Source organism: Phragmites australis, chromosome 24 (genome assembly GCF_958298935.1).
Source record: "Phragmites australis chromosome 24, lpPhrAust1.1, whole genome shotgun sequence".
NCBI classification, from domain to species: domain Eukaryota; kingdom Viridiplantae; phylum Streptophyta; class Magnoliopsida; order Poales; family Poaceae; genus Phragmites; species Phragmites australis.
Window position 1 is genome coordinate 5,244,042 of NC_084944.1, and position 16,886 is coordinate 5,260,927.

At 38.8% G+C, this 16,886-nt stretch overlaps 1 protein-coding gene across 1 annotated transcript; it reads right to left on the reverse strand.

Annotated features, from left to right (window-relative positions):
• Positions 1-9,410, reverse strand: LOC133907369 (protein ENHANCED DISEASE RESISTANCE 2-like). Its single transcript, XM_062349394.1, has 22 exons — positions 9,143-9,410; positions 8,003-8,077; positions 7,860-7,913; positions 7,690-7,755; positions 7,547-7,605; positions 5,930-5,964; positions 5,691-5,780; positions 5,575-5,621; positions 5,400-5,500; positions 3,611-3,706; positions 3,468-3,532; positions 3,320-3,391; positions 3,075-3,221; positions 2,655-2,971; positions 2,064-2,127; positions 1,801-1,976; positions 1,579-1,680; positions 1,452-1,502; positions 1,220-1,363; positions 1,029-1,124; positions 483-584; positions 1-349 (listed from the first exon to the last, which is right to left on the reverse strand). The coding sequence occupies exons 1-22, from the start codon at positions 9,368-9,370 to the stop codon at positions 254-256; spliced, it is 2,283 nt and encodes a 760-aa protein (XP_062205378.1). The 5' UTR covers positions 9,371-9,410; the 3' UTR covers positions 1-253.
• Between the last annotated feature and the right edge of the window lie 7,476 nt (positions 9,411-16,886).

A 16,886-nucleotide genomic window follows, 5' to 3' on the forward strand; every position in this document is an offset into this window, starting at 1 on the left:
TAATTTGTGAACCCTGGTGATAAGATGCCAAAGAATGGAAGGATTTCATCATGGATTGCTATCATCATTACAACGCAATACCTGAGCGGTCGGCAAGAAGAGAATGTACAATGCTGCAGTGGATACCCCACTTTTGCGGGGGCAATGCAAGGAGCTCTGGGATTCGCTGACTGTGTCGGCAGCAAGGAATGGCTTTGAAGCTTTTGGTTTGTGCTGTACTGGCTTCAAAAAGAATCAGGTCAATCTGACGCCTTTAGCATTCGTCTATCGACACTGCCTTGGAGGCGTCCAGATAATTCAGTCGGCAAGTGCCTAGGAGGAACTCCGGGAGCTCTTCATGTGTATTGCCCTGAATGAGGCAAACCAGGCATGAACGTGGTAGTTAGAAAGAAGCAATAAGTCTTCTGTGGTCTCTACGGATATATGGTCAAGCAGATTAATACGAACAGGTGTTGTGAATTAGTTAGATGTACGTCGATTACCTGTACCAAGAAGGCCATTTCAATCACAAGATTATTCAAGTAGCCAAGCACAAGGCTCACTACACCTCGTGCTACTGTTGATGAGCCTATATCAACTCCAAGCTGAAAAATTACAGGCAAAGATGTTTAGAGTTGGAATCTCAGGAAACATATATTTATGCAGTCACATGCCATACTGTCAGAAAAGCAAATCTAAATCCGACCAATATGTAACAAGTTACAAGGAACCGCTTGAATGTTTGTTATGCTCATCGTGGATTGTTGTAAACGAAACTAACAACTAGCTTGAGTAAAAGTTCAGTCCCATACTGCTTCTCAGATAAAACATGAAAGAATATCAAAGCAATTAAAGACAAAATAGTGGTAACAGAAATTAAAGCAGTCATTATTTTGCCACTGTACCATCCCAGGAGAAATATAATCATAATGCTTCAAATAAACTGCTCTTGAATCCAGTAAGAATGCAAAACATGAATAATGCTGTATTTGGATGATAGATCATAGAATGCAACAAAAGAAGCACATAATCACATGCTGAGAGCTTACCTCCAAATAGTTGCTCCCCCGGAAATAATTGATTTCTAGTGCCTGTCCAACCAAGCAAGCTTTCTTGCCCACACTCTGCTTAACGATCCAAGATCCCTAAATGGACACACATTCCAAACGAAATACATCAACATTTTATTGAGTAAAGTTCAAAACGAATCAAATAAGGCTCATAGTGCAAAAATAGGTACCTTTGAGATGTAAGGGATGAGTTTGAACCTTGAATTTCTGAATGCGTCATCTCCATTTACAAATCTTTCAAGTAGAGGGACCTTTTCTAATTGTGTATCCATCATATAATACAAAGCTAAGCTGTATGTGGTTGAACCAGGAACCTGTATCCATCATGTTAAAAGTAAAGATTTATTTTGTTGTACGCATATGACAAAATCAACCCATGTATAAACCCAAACAATATCTGACCTGTATGTTTACAATGAAGAAGAATTTGGTGCCCCCTTGTGCTGCACATCTCTACAATAAAAGCTATTGGTAAATTTCTTTGTTCCTTTTGCCGTTGAAACTGAATACTGGCTTTAGCATAAGATACCTGGACTAGTCCTCCAGGGCGACCAGCTAGATCATCCTCACGCTTATCAGACTTTATCCAATCAGCACCTACCATTTGCATCAGGGTACTATTTGCCTTGATCTGTCAAAGTTACAGGTAAGTTGTAACTGCATCATTATGGTAACTTAACACATTCAAGCTAAACTTTGAATTCGAATTTTTTTTCTTCAGGATTTGATCTTTGCAATATATCTAAGATACCTTTTGACGATCATGCAAATATGTCTCTCCCCGGATTAAGAACGTTGTAGGATCTGTCATTGCCCAAGTAGAAGGCACTGTACAACTCGAATCTTTAGGAAGAGTATATCCATAGCAACATGGCCCATTATCAGCATCCGCAGCTCCCTGTAGGTCAATGTATCCTCTTTTTTGGACTAGAATAGAGGCAAAGGAGGAAAGAGAAGACCAAAGTTAGAACCAAAAAAAAAAATGCTGAAAATCGGACACTAACTGTAACACACCTGCAAGATCATGCAACCTTTTTACAAAAACAGCAGCAGTGGACAATTTAGCATGCCATTGGTCCTGCAAAAGATACGCCAAAACATTATATATGATCATATGAGATATAAAATTAGTAAGGAGTTCAGATGGCCTGGTTCACCGGATTATGTCAACATCATGCCATTCTTTGTAATTAAGTTGCTGTTCTGACATAAAACGTTCCAACTTTTCAAGGATGGACACATTTGATATGTTCAATATTTATTTTTATTCTTGAAAATGTAGGAGCTATAGTATTTGCTAAGACAGCTGCAAGTACACTCAAGCTGAATATTTGAAACAAGAATGGATATTTTGTTTTCCTCGCTACTCAAGGTTATTGTAGAGACTCTACATTTGAATGCACAAGGGATTTTTCAAGAGTTAAAAAGCCAAGAGGTAAGCATGCTGATATAAACAACCACACAACCATACATCCATACTGTGACCAAAAGATAGTACTTCAGAAGATGTGATGCAACAGAACTGACTTTATCAATAAGAACAGTAGTAAGTTAGTTGCTTAACAATCTTCTATCATGCTTCATGCAAACACACAATTAACTCACCACAGCATGTGTGCTCTCATCAGAAGGAAACATAACTTCTCTCTGATCATATTCTGATTCATCTGGGACATCAAAGAACTCATCTGCTGCATCGTTAAGTTGAACGAAGGAACCAGCACTGCTTAAATGCCTGTTAGAACCACCCTGTGATCCTTCAGTAGGACCCTCAAGCCTTCTGTTCTCATTTGCTGGCTGCATTTCTAAATTTATTCGCTCATTTTCACCTTGTGACAGTCCCATGTCCCTGATCAAGTCACCTGATGAGAACTCCATGCAAGCGCAATTTCCATTTTTTGCTCGGAAGAATTCTCGAAGTGCTGTAAAAATGTAAGTTCGAACAGAGCATTACTGAAATTTGCAAAAAAAGAGAGGTTTCACAATCACATCAGGCAACATCTATTGATTTAATCCAAGACATGCCTGCTATTCTGCCTAGCATACGTATAGTGATATATTTGGCGGATGAGGTAAACAGATAAGACTTCCAGAATTTCCAATCTATGGCAAGCATGTGTTTCACAACTGATTGTCTTCCTTGATTGACTGGTGATATTACATATCCTCCACCTAAATATTAAAAAAGGCACATATAATTCAGTATAAATGAAGACAATAGCTAGTTTAGTTCTCGTGGAGATTCAATTGAAAAGTAAAGCATACATTACTTTTAAGACATGCACGGATGTATCCTCTCTCAGGTCGACATTTGTAGTGGAAAACAGAGTGGTATAGAATAACTGGAAATTCAAGAGAAGTGTCAGATCTAGATCATTGCAAGTAGAATATTTACCATTTTCTGTCAAACAATAGTACCGTAAGTTCCATCATCTTCTCGCCTCCAATATCGTCTAAGTAATAGATCTCTTTTTCTCATTCCCCTGAAAACTAAATACAATGTTATTCAACTTAACGAAGCATGTATGTAAAAAAGCAGGATAATTGATCCAGCAACAGACCATGGTAACCAGTCGCCTCTCAACTTCTTGTGGATTATGTCTGTATGGCCATCTAGATGCTCGACTACCCTTCCTTCCCGCAAACAGAAGTCCCACCTAAAAAAGGATCAAAACAGTTGAATAGTGGAAAAAGAAACACATATAACTCAGTCACATGCATATGCATATCAATGCCATGTAGTCTGAATTTATTATCAGGAGAATTCGTAGGAGTGGTGATCCACTAAACGAATTTGAAATCCTAAAAAACATTACATAATGTTGTTCTTGAAAAGCTTCCCTACTTTAGGGAGTACACATGAATTGTTAAGGCCAAGTTTGAGTTTGACGCCAATAAGCTCAGGTCTAGAACAGATGCAATTTTAGGAAGTTGTTTTAGCCACCTATTGCTTGATTGTTGGTAGTGCTTTTATAGAGATGGGTGAATAATCATTAGGGGCAAACTATGAGAAAAGCAAGGTATTAACTCTCCTCTTGTTCTATGTGCATGACCTAAAGCTACAAGTAATTCGTTCTTGGGAGAAAAAAAGTAATTTAGACAAGAGGAAGTACAATAAGATTATTTGGAAGGACAAAAAAATAAGTCCAAGATTTTTTACTTGCTATTCACTGGGATTTTTTATTCCAATATTCCGAAAGACGGTAACTAACCAGTTGGTGTCAAGAAGAAGCAGTATTGTGGTCACTGCGTAATACACAAAAGCAATTCAAAGATAACGCTGCTAATATCCAAAGTTGTTCCCAGGATGCTCACCACTTGCAACGCTCGTGCTGCCACTGGAAATGGAGGCCACATAGGGTAATTGTCTCATAAAACTCATATCGACATTTTTTGGAGGACAAACATCTACTCTTCCTATAGCATGTCAAGAGTGGTCTAGGCCTCTAGGGTCTCAACCCTCAAAAGGACGGTGTTTTAAAAACCGGCCTAGGTGGTTGCTACCAGTTCAAGGCAACAACTTGTAGCTGGAAGCAGATGAGACCAGGTCAGCAGCCACCATGGTCCCAAGCCCTTTCATGCCGCGCTTGCCACAGGCCAAATCCACCTCAATTTTGCCTACCGGGTGGCAGCAGAGGCAAGCATGGAACAAGAGGAGCAAGAGCCAGATAAGAGAGGCCAACTGGTGGAGGCAAGGGAGAACGGAGAAGGCTGGCTTAGGGCTTCCTTTCCTCCAGCTTCTTTGGATGATTGGAAGTGGAACATGGCAGAAGGTTAACTTTGAGGTTCTGTGTTTTATACTTTTATGGGTGTATTATCTGTGTTGTACAGACTTTAATACTCGATGAATCAGGAAGAATGTGCAACCGTGAGGTGATATAGGACAGGGTGTCATCAGGACTTTTGAAAAATGAAAACTAGAATTTAATTAAATACTGAACTTCTATGGATAGATAGTTATATTAAACGAGCTTGATGTTGAATGGGTAAAAGTTTCTTTCTTTCACAAGACAAATGGACTAAAATATGTTTCCAGTGGAGTCAACCCCCTCCTGCTCACCCTGCCACCTCATCTTTTCAGCTTTGCATGTTATGCTGCTACTGCTTAACTATTGTGTACATCCAACAGTCAACGTGATACACAGTTGGGTCTTCATGTTTCCTGTACGCAGAAAATCATGCAACTTTGGGCTCCCATTATTTCGATCACGTGAATACCCACACATGCTCAGAGAGAGTTTATATGTTTCCCTACTCTGGGATGCTAATGCTGTAATGCATTTGCAACAAAATGTACTGCAAACAGTTTATATAAAATAAACAGTTTGAAAGTGGGAACATTTGTCTTACTCTGATCTTGATTGGCCAAGGGACATTAGAGTCTGGAAGACAGCCTCAGAATTCGCTTCAACAACACCAACTGCCATTATAGCCGGATGATCATCCCAATACTGAGATAGGCAAAGCCATTGTGAATTTGTCCATCCACACTCATGCACAATGCATTTTTGAGAACAAGAAATACCTTTCCATGAAAACCACCGTCATTTGCCTCAGTAAACAAGCGTAACCCTAGATGCAAGGAAAACAGATTTTTAGCTGAACTTTCATTGATGAGAAAGGAAGGCATTTTAATATTACCATTTTTACAGCCAAATATTGTCCATGGAGAAGGTGCAATAACATCAGATGCCATTGGATCATTATGAGCGGATGAAAATAAAGTCCAATCTGATAACATTTCACACCAAAGAGAAAATAAGAATGGCGTAGCACTAAAGAGCACAAAGAGATATGTTACTTCTATAAACATAGTCAAAAGCTAACTAATTCACTATAATTACTCATACCACTGAAAACTATATAAACATATAAGTTACCTATTGAGTGCATGCAGCTACTGCGGCGGCTTAACCTGCAACGATGTAGTAGCCAATTAGACAATAGAGCAAATACAAATACTATTATATAAATACGAATACAGTTAGTTCATTACAATGGCGTTTCTACTCTCTTTTTTACAGCAGAGCATGGAGCAAATAACTGCAATGGCTAGCAGCCTGCGGGTCAAACTCAGTCAGATCAAGACATGTTTTCATGTAACATTCAACCCTCACACGAGACCGGTTATGCATGTGTAGCAACTCAATTGAGCTTTTGTCCTCACTTCAACCAAATCCTGAGTACTCACTCCAGTCACAAAAAGTGCTGTTTTGGGCATCGACATGGTATTCACAATGCAACTGTGACTAGTAGTTCCTACGCTAATATAGTTATGAACGTAGCAAAAACTATAATACTATGAAAGTAGTTTTTGAAGAAAATCTACTCAAAACATTTTCAAATATTCAGACTCAATATAATAAAAGTAATTGATGATCAAAGTTTTGACTGGTCGACTACATACAACCCAAAACGTCACATTTCTTGTGACAGGAGGAAGTACTGTGTTAGATAGAATTCCGATGTAGCACTACACCTCCGCTACTCAACTAGAGTCACACGGGACACTCCAATTGGACCAGGGTGTTACACGCAATGCCCTTAAAGTGATGTTTCCCTCGGTAAGTCGGTAATATATATGCGTAGGCAAGAGTCCAGAACCACCTTGCTGCTACCTGCATGGCATGGGTACCCACGCATGCAACAATGTTGATTCTCCGGTAGACTTGTAGCATTTAAAACATCCCAAGGTCAAAATTCACTTAACGTCCACCCCCCAGGTGGGACAAGCTACACACACGTAGCACCTCATTTGGGCTCTCGCCCTCACTTCACACTAAAGGAATAGTCTAAAGTTACTATGTGTGGCCCATGCGACATTATATGAAACTGCTACTTACTTTAGAATTTGAGTGTGAGACTATAACCCACCACCACTACTCCACTTGAGCCACACGGGCCACTCCAATTGAACCAGGGTTTTACATGAAGAAAATCAAGCACAATCAAAAGCATAGGTCTGTGTTGCATCCCTTTTAATCAGCATAAACATATTTTTCTAATTTCAGTTTAAACTAAAATATCTCATGGCATTTTGTGCCACCCTAATAATGATTTCTCTTCGGCACTAACAAGATTTTCCTAAATTACACAGAAAGGGACAGCATGGCAATTCACCGTATCTATGGTTGCTTTCAGGCATTAACAAGAATTTCTAACGTGCACAAAACAGGGATTACATTATAGATAATCCTGACTCCTAAGACCAATATATCAATGTATGATATTGATATCTCAACTATCCGATAACATCCTTTACTACTTTAATCTGCATAAAGTTTTGCATTGCAAAATACAACAAACTGAGAAAACAAACTGATCAAGCTGAAGTAACATAACAGAACTAACTTAACTATATGAACATTACTTCCAGTCACTGTTACAAAACATCGGCAGCGTAGCCCGGAGCTCGACTAGTGCCTAGCGCTTTTTAAAACACTGCTCCTAGTTCATATGCTAAATAAATGACAAAACAAAGTTTGATCAGCAACTACCTGAAAGCCTGCCATCTTCTATGTGAACAAGCAACAATGTGCTCATCTTTTCTTGGGGTCTGTTCACAGTACGGAAAACACGTGAGTGCTTTATTGAACATAATGATAGCAAAGTGGAACAATAAAATAAGCAAAACACCAACCTTTAAGGCAGACTCCATTAAGCACCTGATCCACCTAGCTGCTTCTTCTGAACTTCTCGCACCCAACTGGAAAAAATTGGTCAACAGAGACAAAAAGGAAATCTTACTATCACAAAACAAGCAGAAGAACTTTAGCTGTCCAATTAAAGGAGTTGAACACTACTCTTTACCTTAAGTTGATCATAATGATTGGAAGCATTATAAAGTGTGAATATGTAAAAATCCTGTCGACAAAATGATGAGGAAGATGCTTGAGATATTGTTTGCATAAACCTTAAGTAAAATAAAATAATAAAAAGAACATAGGTCTTACACTCCTATTTATGCTTTCTCTCCCATTGTCTGTCACACGTATACAAGAGTCAAGTATTGCACTTCTAACAGGATCCTGTACCCAAAAGGGAAAAAAGGAAGCAAAAAGCATGGTGTCATGTTTCAAAAGAACATAGAAGTGGAGGCACCAAAGTTGCCTGCAAGAATTGAAGGTAGGCGTGGTAGCAGATCATAATTTGATTTTTTTCCGGTTTGCAAGTAAGATCAGAGTAGCACATATACAATCACCATTTCATTCCAGTAATCGAGTTTATATTGCTTAGCTAACATGCGGCAATTATCTGCTTTCCTCTTCCCAGTGGCCCTAAATATTGGTCATAAGAGTAACAAACTGATGATCAATGCAGGACGCAGCAACTGCATATGCAGAGAGCCAAAAAGGTAGGGAAGGTGCCATATCCTTGAGAAGGGACAGCATTTCTAGTCCCTATATGGAAGCCACCCAACAGTTCACCCAATGTAGAGTTCACTGAATGCCACCTTTCAACTTCAAATGTTAAGGACCAGCTGTTTGATTCGACGCAACAATTCCCCTAATCCCAGAATACTGATAATTGAACAGCACATTTGCTCCAAAATCCTAATCCGTAGCGTAAGGGAACACAACACTTGCTGTCTCAGCAACCACTGTCCCATTCCGTAAAATGGCCTTGAAGCAAACTTGGCGTACAAACAGGCCAAACTGATATGGTGGCACTGTTTTAAACTTCTAATGCCGTGCCGATAAGGGCATCGAATTGGCTCCTGCCACTTTTAGCGCTTCCTTAATCCTAGCGAGGAGTAAAATCCAAGCAGAGGAACAAACAGCACCACGCATGCAAAGAAAAACAAGTAATGATGATGGGAGTTCCGCGTGAATAATCCACGTGAACTCATCTCAACCAAACGGCCGCGTAACGAACAGAAACTAACCCCCAAATCAACTTCTCGTCTGTACTAGCATCCCGATTCCAGTTCTAGCACCAGAACAGATCACCATGAGGGGATGGTAAGCGTCAGAACCGATCGAGTCATGCATTAACAAAAGGGAACAGATGCTCTAGGATCCCCACGAAAATGCCCCCCAAAGACCACCGAATTCGCCCGCGAAGAAGGGGTACGCGCCGGAACGAGGCGTTACCTCGCGATTGGAGGATGGCGCGGACTTGAAGCAGCGGAGCGCGGCGTCCTCGAGCACGAAGTAGCGCTTGCGTGAGTACTGTAGCCCGAGGCGGTTGGATCGGATCAGGTACAGCCACCCCTCCATCCGCATCCCCTCCTCGCTGCTCGCCGCCGCAGGCGCCCCCTCCGCCGCCGCAGGCGACCCCGCCCCGTCCTCCACCGCCGCCACCTCCGCCCCGCCGCCCATTCGCCTCCGCCACCCCTCCTCCACCTCTGGCTGCAAGCAACGCCCCTCCACCTCGCCTCGCCTCGCCTCGGCGTGGGGTGGCTTGTGACTTGTGTGCTCGGGGCACCTCGCTCCTGCGCTCGCAGTCGAATTGAACTGGGCGCAGGCACGGTGGACAGGAGAGAGAGACGGGGGGAGTAGGAGGAGCGAGGTCTGGCCGCGTGGGTCCCGCCCGTCGGTGGGCCCCCGGTATTTCTTTTCGTTGTTTCACGGCTGATGGATGAGCTGTTACTTCCGCTGGCTCGACAGGTGGTTGGGATTTGCTCTGCGCTCTCTCTCTCCTCTGGTTGTGCAGAGCAGATAGAGACAGGGAGAGAAGGAAACGATGAAACAAGGAGATAAAATGCAGGTGATTATTTATGTGTTGTGTTCTTCCTCCACGGCTCTACCTACCTGCCTCGGAATTTTATTTTTTGAAATAATATTATTACGGTCAAATTTACTACAGTAAAGATAGTGACAATTAAACTGAAATGGAGTTAATATTTAAAATGGAAAAGTTGCTAAAATAGGTGTTAGTCGGCACTCTAATTACCGACTAGAGTGTTATCGGTAATTAGAGTGCCGACATTCTATTTAGCACACACATAGAGATGAGACGAACTTATATCGGCATGCCAATTGTTGATATGTACTGAAATTTCATATCTTATATTTTTAGCTATTTTTTTTATCTAAACAAATTCAAATGAAAAAGTGAATCCAATTGATATGTGTAATTTTTACATAAAAATTATCTCTATACAAGATCATATAAAAAATTAGAATTTTTTTTTTAAATATCATCCGCGCGACACAAGACATATCAAAGAGAATTAAACATCAACTATACAACTACGGATAGACTATTTGTTGCTCACAAGAGATTAATCAACACTCTAATTACCGATAGTTAATTAGAGTTCCGATTTACACATATTTCTCTAACTTTCTACTGTTGCATAATATTTTTGTATTTTTCCTAATAAAATAATATTATCAAAAAAATCGGATTTCGGGGGGGGGGGGGGGGGGACAGAGACGTCACAGGCACGTGCTGGATCTCTTGTGGATGTCTCTGTTCGAGGGGAAGAGGTGGTGAAGGTTGAGGAGGTGCTCAGACTCGTCTCATCTGACGACATGGATTGGCAATGAAGAATTTCCCAGCCATTTTGGTGTCAGGAAGGGTGCATTTGGGGTAGCAACTAGCAAATAAGTTGTTCGCTTCGTCACCTCCAATTTTTCTTGAGTACCCAATTCACTTAGCGTGATGGCGACGATCGCGGGAACCAAGTTGACGCGACTTTGACGACGAGTAAAGACAATTACGCAGAAGTTTCGTAGAGGTATATTTCGTAGAAATCTCATAGGTGAGGAAAAAAAGATCCGGTTCCCAAAAAATCTGTTACCAAATGGAACCTAAGGTTTGTAACATTTCGGAAAATAAGCATAGCTCAGTTGGTCAGGGTTCTGAGTAGAACGTGTTCATTTGAGTTTGAGCTCTAAACTCGATATGGATCATTATATTTTTTTATTAATTTTTGAGAGAAATAGTGCAATATACGTCGGTACATTTAGTGATTAAAATATATAACTATGTTATATGAGATTATATCTTTAATTTTATTTAGACGTGCCCAAATAAGTGTAAATGTGATGTGCATGTACGCATCCGACTCACTTGTAATTAAGAAAAAGCTTAGTTAGGTTTTGTGATGTCGACACACCCCAGTTAGGACCAAGACAATAAAGATGCCGTGCGCGCTCAGCAGGGCATGGCGGCCCTCTTTGCACCATCGCCGACCCGCCAACCAACCGATCGACGAGGAGGAGGAGGAGGAGGGAATTCGAGCGTTGGATCGAGAGCGTTTGCGTCGCGCGCATGCATGCATGCGTGACTGTAGTGAAACAGTTTGCAGACGACGTGTTCGGCGAGCGAGCTCCGTCGTTCTCCCTCAAATTTTCTGCACCACACGGGCATGTGCTACGACTTAAAGGTGTAATAACCGGCGATGGGCTTGGCGCCTTGGCAGATCGGCAGCTCGACATGCCTCGTTGCCTTGTAGCACACGGTTTCCGTGCTCTTGGACGTCTACCTCGTCTCTTTTTGGCTCCCTTTGCTTTCTTTTTAAGGTTTGTTTCTTGTTTCCCGGGTCGTCTAGACTAGTGGTATTTTTAGTTCATATCTAACATTATCATGACTAATTTTAGTTAAATGTGGTTTGCAATAAAAAGGGTAATAAATAAATTCTTAACCATGAGTACATAACGTATAAGTCAGAAGGCTAATAAAATATGATTTGCCTGCGACAGTTAACTAAATAATTACCTATTAATCTATGACGTGACTAAGGTCAAACGTGATAAAATTAGATACAAATCAAGCATATCCTAAACTAGCGAGTGTATTAATCACGCTGCCGAGTCATCATTTACCTTTCTCCGGCATAGTCAGTCATTAACCACTTGGACCGCCGCTAATTAGATTAATTAAACTAACTAGATTTGATTGCATCCGCTCGAGGCCATGAGAAGACTTGACCCGGCACATGGGTGACGCGAAATCACACATGGAAGATGCCGGAATAGATACGTCATAAATACTCATCGTCTTTGATTTTTCACGATCATTTTTAATCATAGTTTTCTATTAAAATATAACTATAATATCTAATAAAAAATAATATTATAAAAGTATTTTTAAGATAAATCTACACGTATAATTTTTTATTTTTAAATTAAATATTTAAAAATTATTGATAATTAAAATTTTAATCAAATTTAAATTAAACCCCCGTACATGTTCAAGTAACGCCCATGCTCGTGGGACAGCACCCATGACGTATTCTTGAAAGTTGCAGTGCACCCAGAATAGTCTGAGACAGACGTGTTTGGAGCGCTAGAACTCTGAAAAGTTTCTCGCGACGTAATTGTGCGTGCTCGATCAGTGCTCAGTCTGTACCTCTGTCCTAGGTGCAAAACGACCTACTACCTTCGTTTTTAAATAATTGACCATTTTAATTTTGATGTTTATGCTTTAACCATTGATTTTTAACAAATACAAAAACAAATAGTTAAAAGTGTATATTATGAAGTACTTTTAGTGGCAAATCTAATGATACTATATCCATTTTGCTTCACTGAATACTTCACAACGTATTGTTAGTCAAAGTGTGAATGCAGAAGTCAAAATTATCAATTACTGAAAAAACGGACGGAGTGTACTTGGAATCAGGGGAAATAGATTTTGATACTAGAAACCAAACTTTGGCATCCATCCAAAACTGTTATCTGGACTCCGGAAAAAAAAAAGTTCTGACATCGTAAGTTTGGCGTGCTCGATCTGTTGCTCTGGTGACAGGCGCTCTCTCCTCTCATGCAGGTCTGTTTGTTTTCGATTATAAAAATTAGATTGTGACTATAATTTAAATGCTGAAATAAAAATTTGAATTGTGATCGTAATTTAAAAGCTAAAACAAATAATCAGTCGTAAAAGCTGAATTGTTACACTCCAACACTCAGATCGTAACCATACAACAATCCACATTCCATCAGATTATAATAATCTACGATCCAATTATAATTTAGCTTCTTATAATCCACAATCTATAAGCTGTTTTTCACAATCCCAATTAAAACAAACAGACCTAAAACTTCATCGGTGCTGAAACAAACAGTCCCTAAAACAGACCCTAAACAAGCCGGTGCGGAGGACGAAGCTTCGCCGGAGAAGGTCAGGGGTTAGGTGTTTTTTTTGGGGGGGGGGGTGGGGATGGCAGGGCCCGCCGCGCCTGATGGTTGTGCGGTCTTCAGCTGGGTCCTCGAGCACCAAGGGCGGCTGCGGCCTGAGGATGAAGACGACGTGCGCTCTGCTTTGCGCGTTAACTCGATCCCACTAGAATGGAGTGCCACACGGGCACAAGTAAACTGATCCTCATTCAGTCTCACGCTATAACAGGATGGTTCAGCTGAACCCTGATTGTGTCTGACAATTTACACAGGTTACTGCTCCCATCATTCCTAGGATATTTGTTCGATCCGCATACCTGGGAGACATGATTGTTAAGTAACAATTCAAAAATCAAAATCATAATAGTTTTATCTTACCTTTGTGTTGTGTTTGGACTGTTTGAGTGACGACCTTAAACTACACAATACTTTTTAATTTATTATCTTAATAATTTTTTTAAAATTATTATTTTTATTATTAAATTTAATTATTAATTAATTGTATATTACATTGACTCTTTATTTAGATATTTAATTTTATAATAATTTAATTTTTTATAAGACCATACTATTTAATATGTATCCTTATTTTTTAATTCTAATATCAATTTTAATTATTATTAAATTTATTTTATTTAGACTCTTTATTTAGATCCTTACTTCTCAAAGCAGGTAAAACGAATAGCTATTTTTCTATAATTTTTAATTCTAAATTTAGATATTTATTAATCGTATTTAATATGTACTTTTTGATTTTTAAATTTAGTTATTTATTAATCATATTTGATATGAATTCTTTGATTTAATCTATATCGTTGGATGTTCGTAATAATAAGTGGTTTATATATTTTTTTAATTAATATGTAATTTCTTGACTTTAAAATAAACAATATATTTTTTAAAATAATAATATAATAGGTTAGCGTGTGGTAGAAGCTGAAGAGTTGGCGTATGATGTATAAAATTCCTGACAACAACCACTGGAATTTTAAAATCCAGTTACTGCCAATATAGTAAACAACTAGAGATAGGTAGGTTTGCTTGGAATTATGCGTTTTTGAATTTTCAACATTTGGAGACTATACGGTCATCTCCCACTGTTATAGCAAACTGTTATCTCTTTTTTTTTTACCATATTTTTTAAAATTTATATAGATCCTACTGTTTTCAATTTTATATACTTATAATATTTAAAATTATCTCTTAATTTTTCTCTACCCAGAGCTAACTGTCTAATATTTCCCTCTATGTCAGCAAAATAAAAGTTAGTAGCTACCTCTTATCCGCGCTCCACTAGTTTTTTTCTTTCAATATCTACATTAATAAAGCTAGCACTGTTTATAACTATTGGAGTTGTCCTCTTAGGAGTAGTATAGTACAGTTTAAAAGAATAGAAAAGGCCACGCACCATGGAATGAGATTTGTCAGCCTGTTTGACCTACAAGTGGGCCTATTGGTCCCACATACGTCGTGTGTTGCAGTTCTGCGGCGTAGCATGGCTGCAGTAATATTTTAAGAACCAGTTGTTAAGGTAACAAGTTGTTTAGCTTTGAGATTCCCTAATGATGAGGCACGCAAGCTATAACCATTTCATATTCGCCCACTGGGCATTTCTTTTTTAACAGTGAGCAGGCCAGTGTCATTTAAATGACCTTGATAGAGGATCATAAGGTTTGTGCAATTATCCAGATGTCATGAAAAAGTTGTAGATTACCGCTACCACTTGTTGCTTATTATAATAGGATGCTTGGAGGATGTGTTTAAGAAAAAAAATCAGGTTTTTTAACAGCATTAGCACAAGTACTAATAAGGTAGTTAATCATATTTAAAACATGTAGTCTTTTGTTTGGGTTAGAAATTACATTTTTATGGAGACACTTAACACTCTCTTTTTTCTTAGACATCTAACCATAAGTATTTAGTATTGTTCTTACCCTTATGAAGAATTACTGAAAAAATTAACCAATATTGCAGTCGCGTAGTTAGGAACAATCACAAGAGCGTAATAATATAGTGTGTGTGTAGAACACGTATTCAAAACGCAAAAATTCCGAGGAACGCCTAGCTAGAGTAGTAGTATTGGACAACACAACAAATTTTCTAATGCGATGTTAAAGGAGCGTGTCCCTGCCTCGTGGGTGTAGTGCTAGTTTTCATATTTTTTTCCCCGAATTAACTTTTGTTCGGAAACTCTGGTCTTTGTTAGCACATCGATCAATTCCGGTTGGTCTGTTGTCGCATATCAAATCCGATAAATATCATTAAGTATAAGCATACATCATAAATATTATGGGTATTATATTTAATTATTGAGTGCATGTTAATTTAATGGTGGCTTAGCATTTGCTAAGAGTTACGTGAATATCCGATCGTGGAGTTTTCTTTTAGTTTAAGTTCCGTTTAGACTTTGTGTGTAAATTCAATTAAAATGAGTTTATCTCGTATTGTAATCGCTGCATAAAAATTCTTAAAAAAATTTAGCACTAGAGCACCTCGGTTTAGATCAAGAAAAAATAGAGAAACAAAATAAGGGGAGAAGAAAAAGAAATAGTAGCTATAATAGACTTTGAGGCACTTACACATGGATCCACATGAGCTGAGTTAGTCCCACCACCTCTCATTTTCTTTCAGCTGCAGCAGCACCTTCTCCCTCACCCACTCTCTCTCACTCTCACGTTCTCACTCCCAACCGAACCAGCCAAGAGCTGCAACAACTCTTCCTCCAAACTATCTCCATTTCTTCGCTAAATCCTCCCTCAATAAGCAAAAATCAAAGTATACATAGGGTATCATTGCGTTCTCTAGCTTCTAAGCTTCTCATTCATCTAATCTTTTTATGCATACATAAAGGATTCGAGCTATTCTTCATCTCCCCAAATTCTTTTGGTTGAAGCTTATGGAGCAGTAGCTTGGCCTCTCTTTCCCAAGCTTTTTCTTCTATTTCTCTTCCTCAACCGATGGTCACCGGCTTCAACAAGGACCTTAGCTAAGTCTTTTAGTATCCTCATGGTGAGAATGCACGGATTGATTTGATTAAGTTCGAGTTTTTGGGTTGTGATCGAGTAGTTGCAAAGTACCACTTCTTTCATGTTGCTTTGGAGCTCGTAGAGGAATGTTTGGGTGAGCAAGAGCTAGTAAATTGTACTTATGGAGTTGGTAAATTAAGTCTAGAATCCATGCTTTAATGTCAACACAAGCTCATGTGAGATGAGTTTTAACATACAAGTTGAATCGATAAAGAAATCGTTGTAAACTCATGCTTACCAGTTCAATTCGGAACTTCCGAATTGTCACGATGACCAGAATAGAGAAAGGTCATCCAAAACTTTCGGTCAAAACCCTCCGAATTTACTGTTTATCAGACTTTTTACTTTATTTATTTACTTTGTTGATAACTTATATATTTTATAGTTAATTCATACGAACTCCAAAATCATGAGACCAGTTGCATTAGCTTTGTATCAGTATGAAATACTTGTTAAAAATATTGGAACTCAAGAAATACATTTTGATAATTAATTAATTAATTAATTATGTTTTAGCTTAATTAAATCATAGTTAATTAATGCAATGTTCTAAAATTATGAAACCACTTGAAAAATTCATTTTATGATCAGTGATATCTAATAAAAATAAACTTTGGTATGAAAGTATTGTCTAAATGGTTGAAGTTTATTTAATCTTGATAGCTAGCTTAATTAAGGTTCATTTTGAACATATCTTAAGTACATCATTTATACTATAAGCTTTCGCGCTTCAATTCAGATGA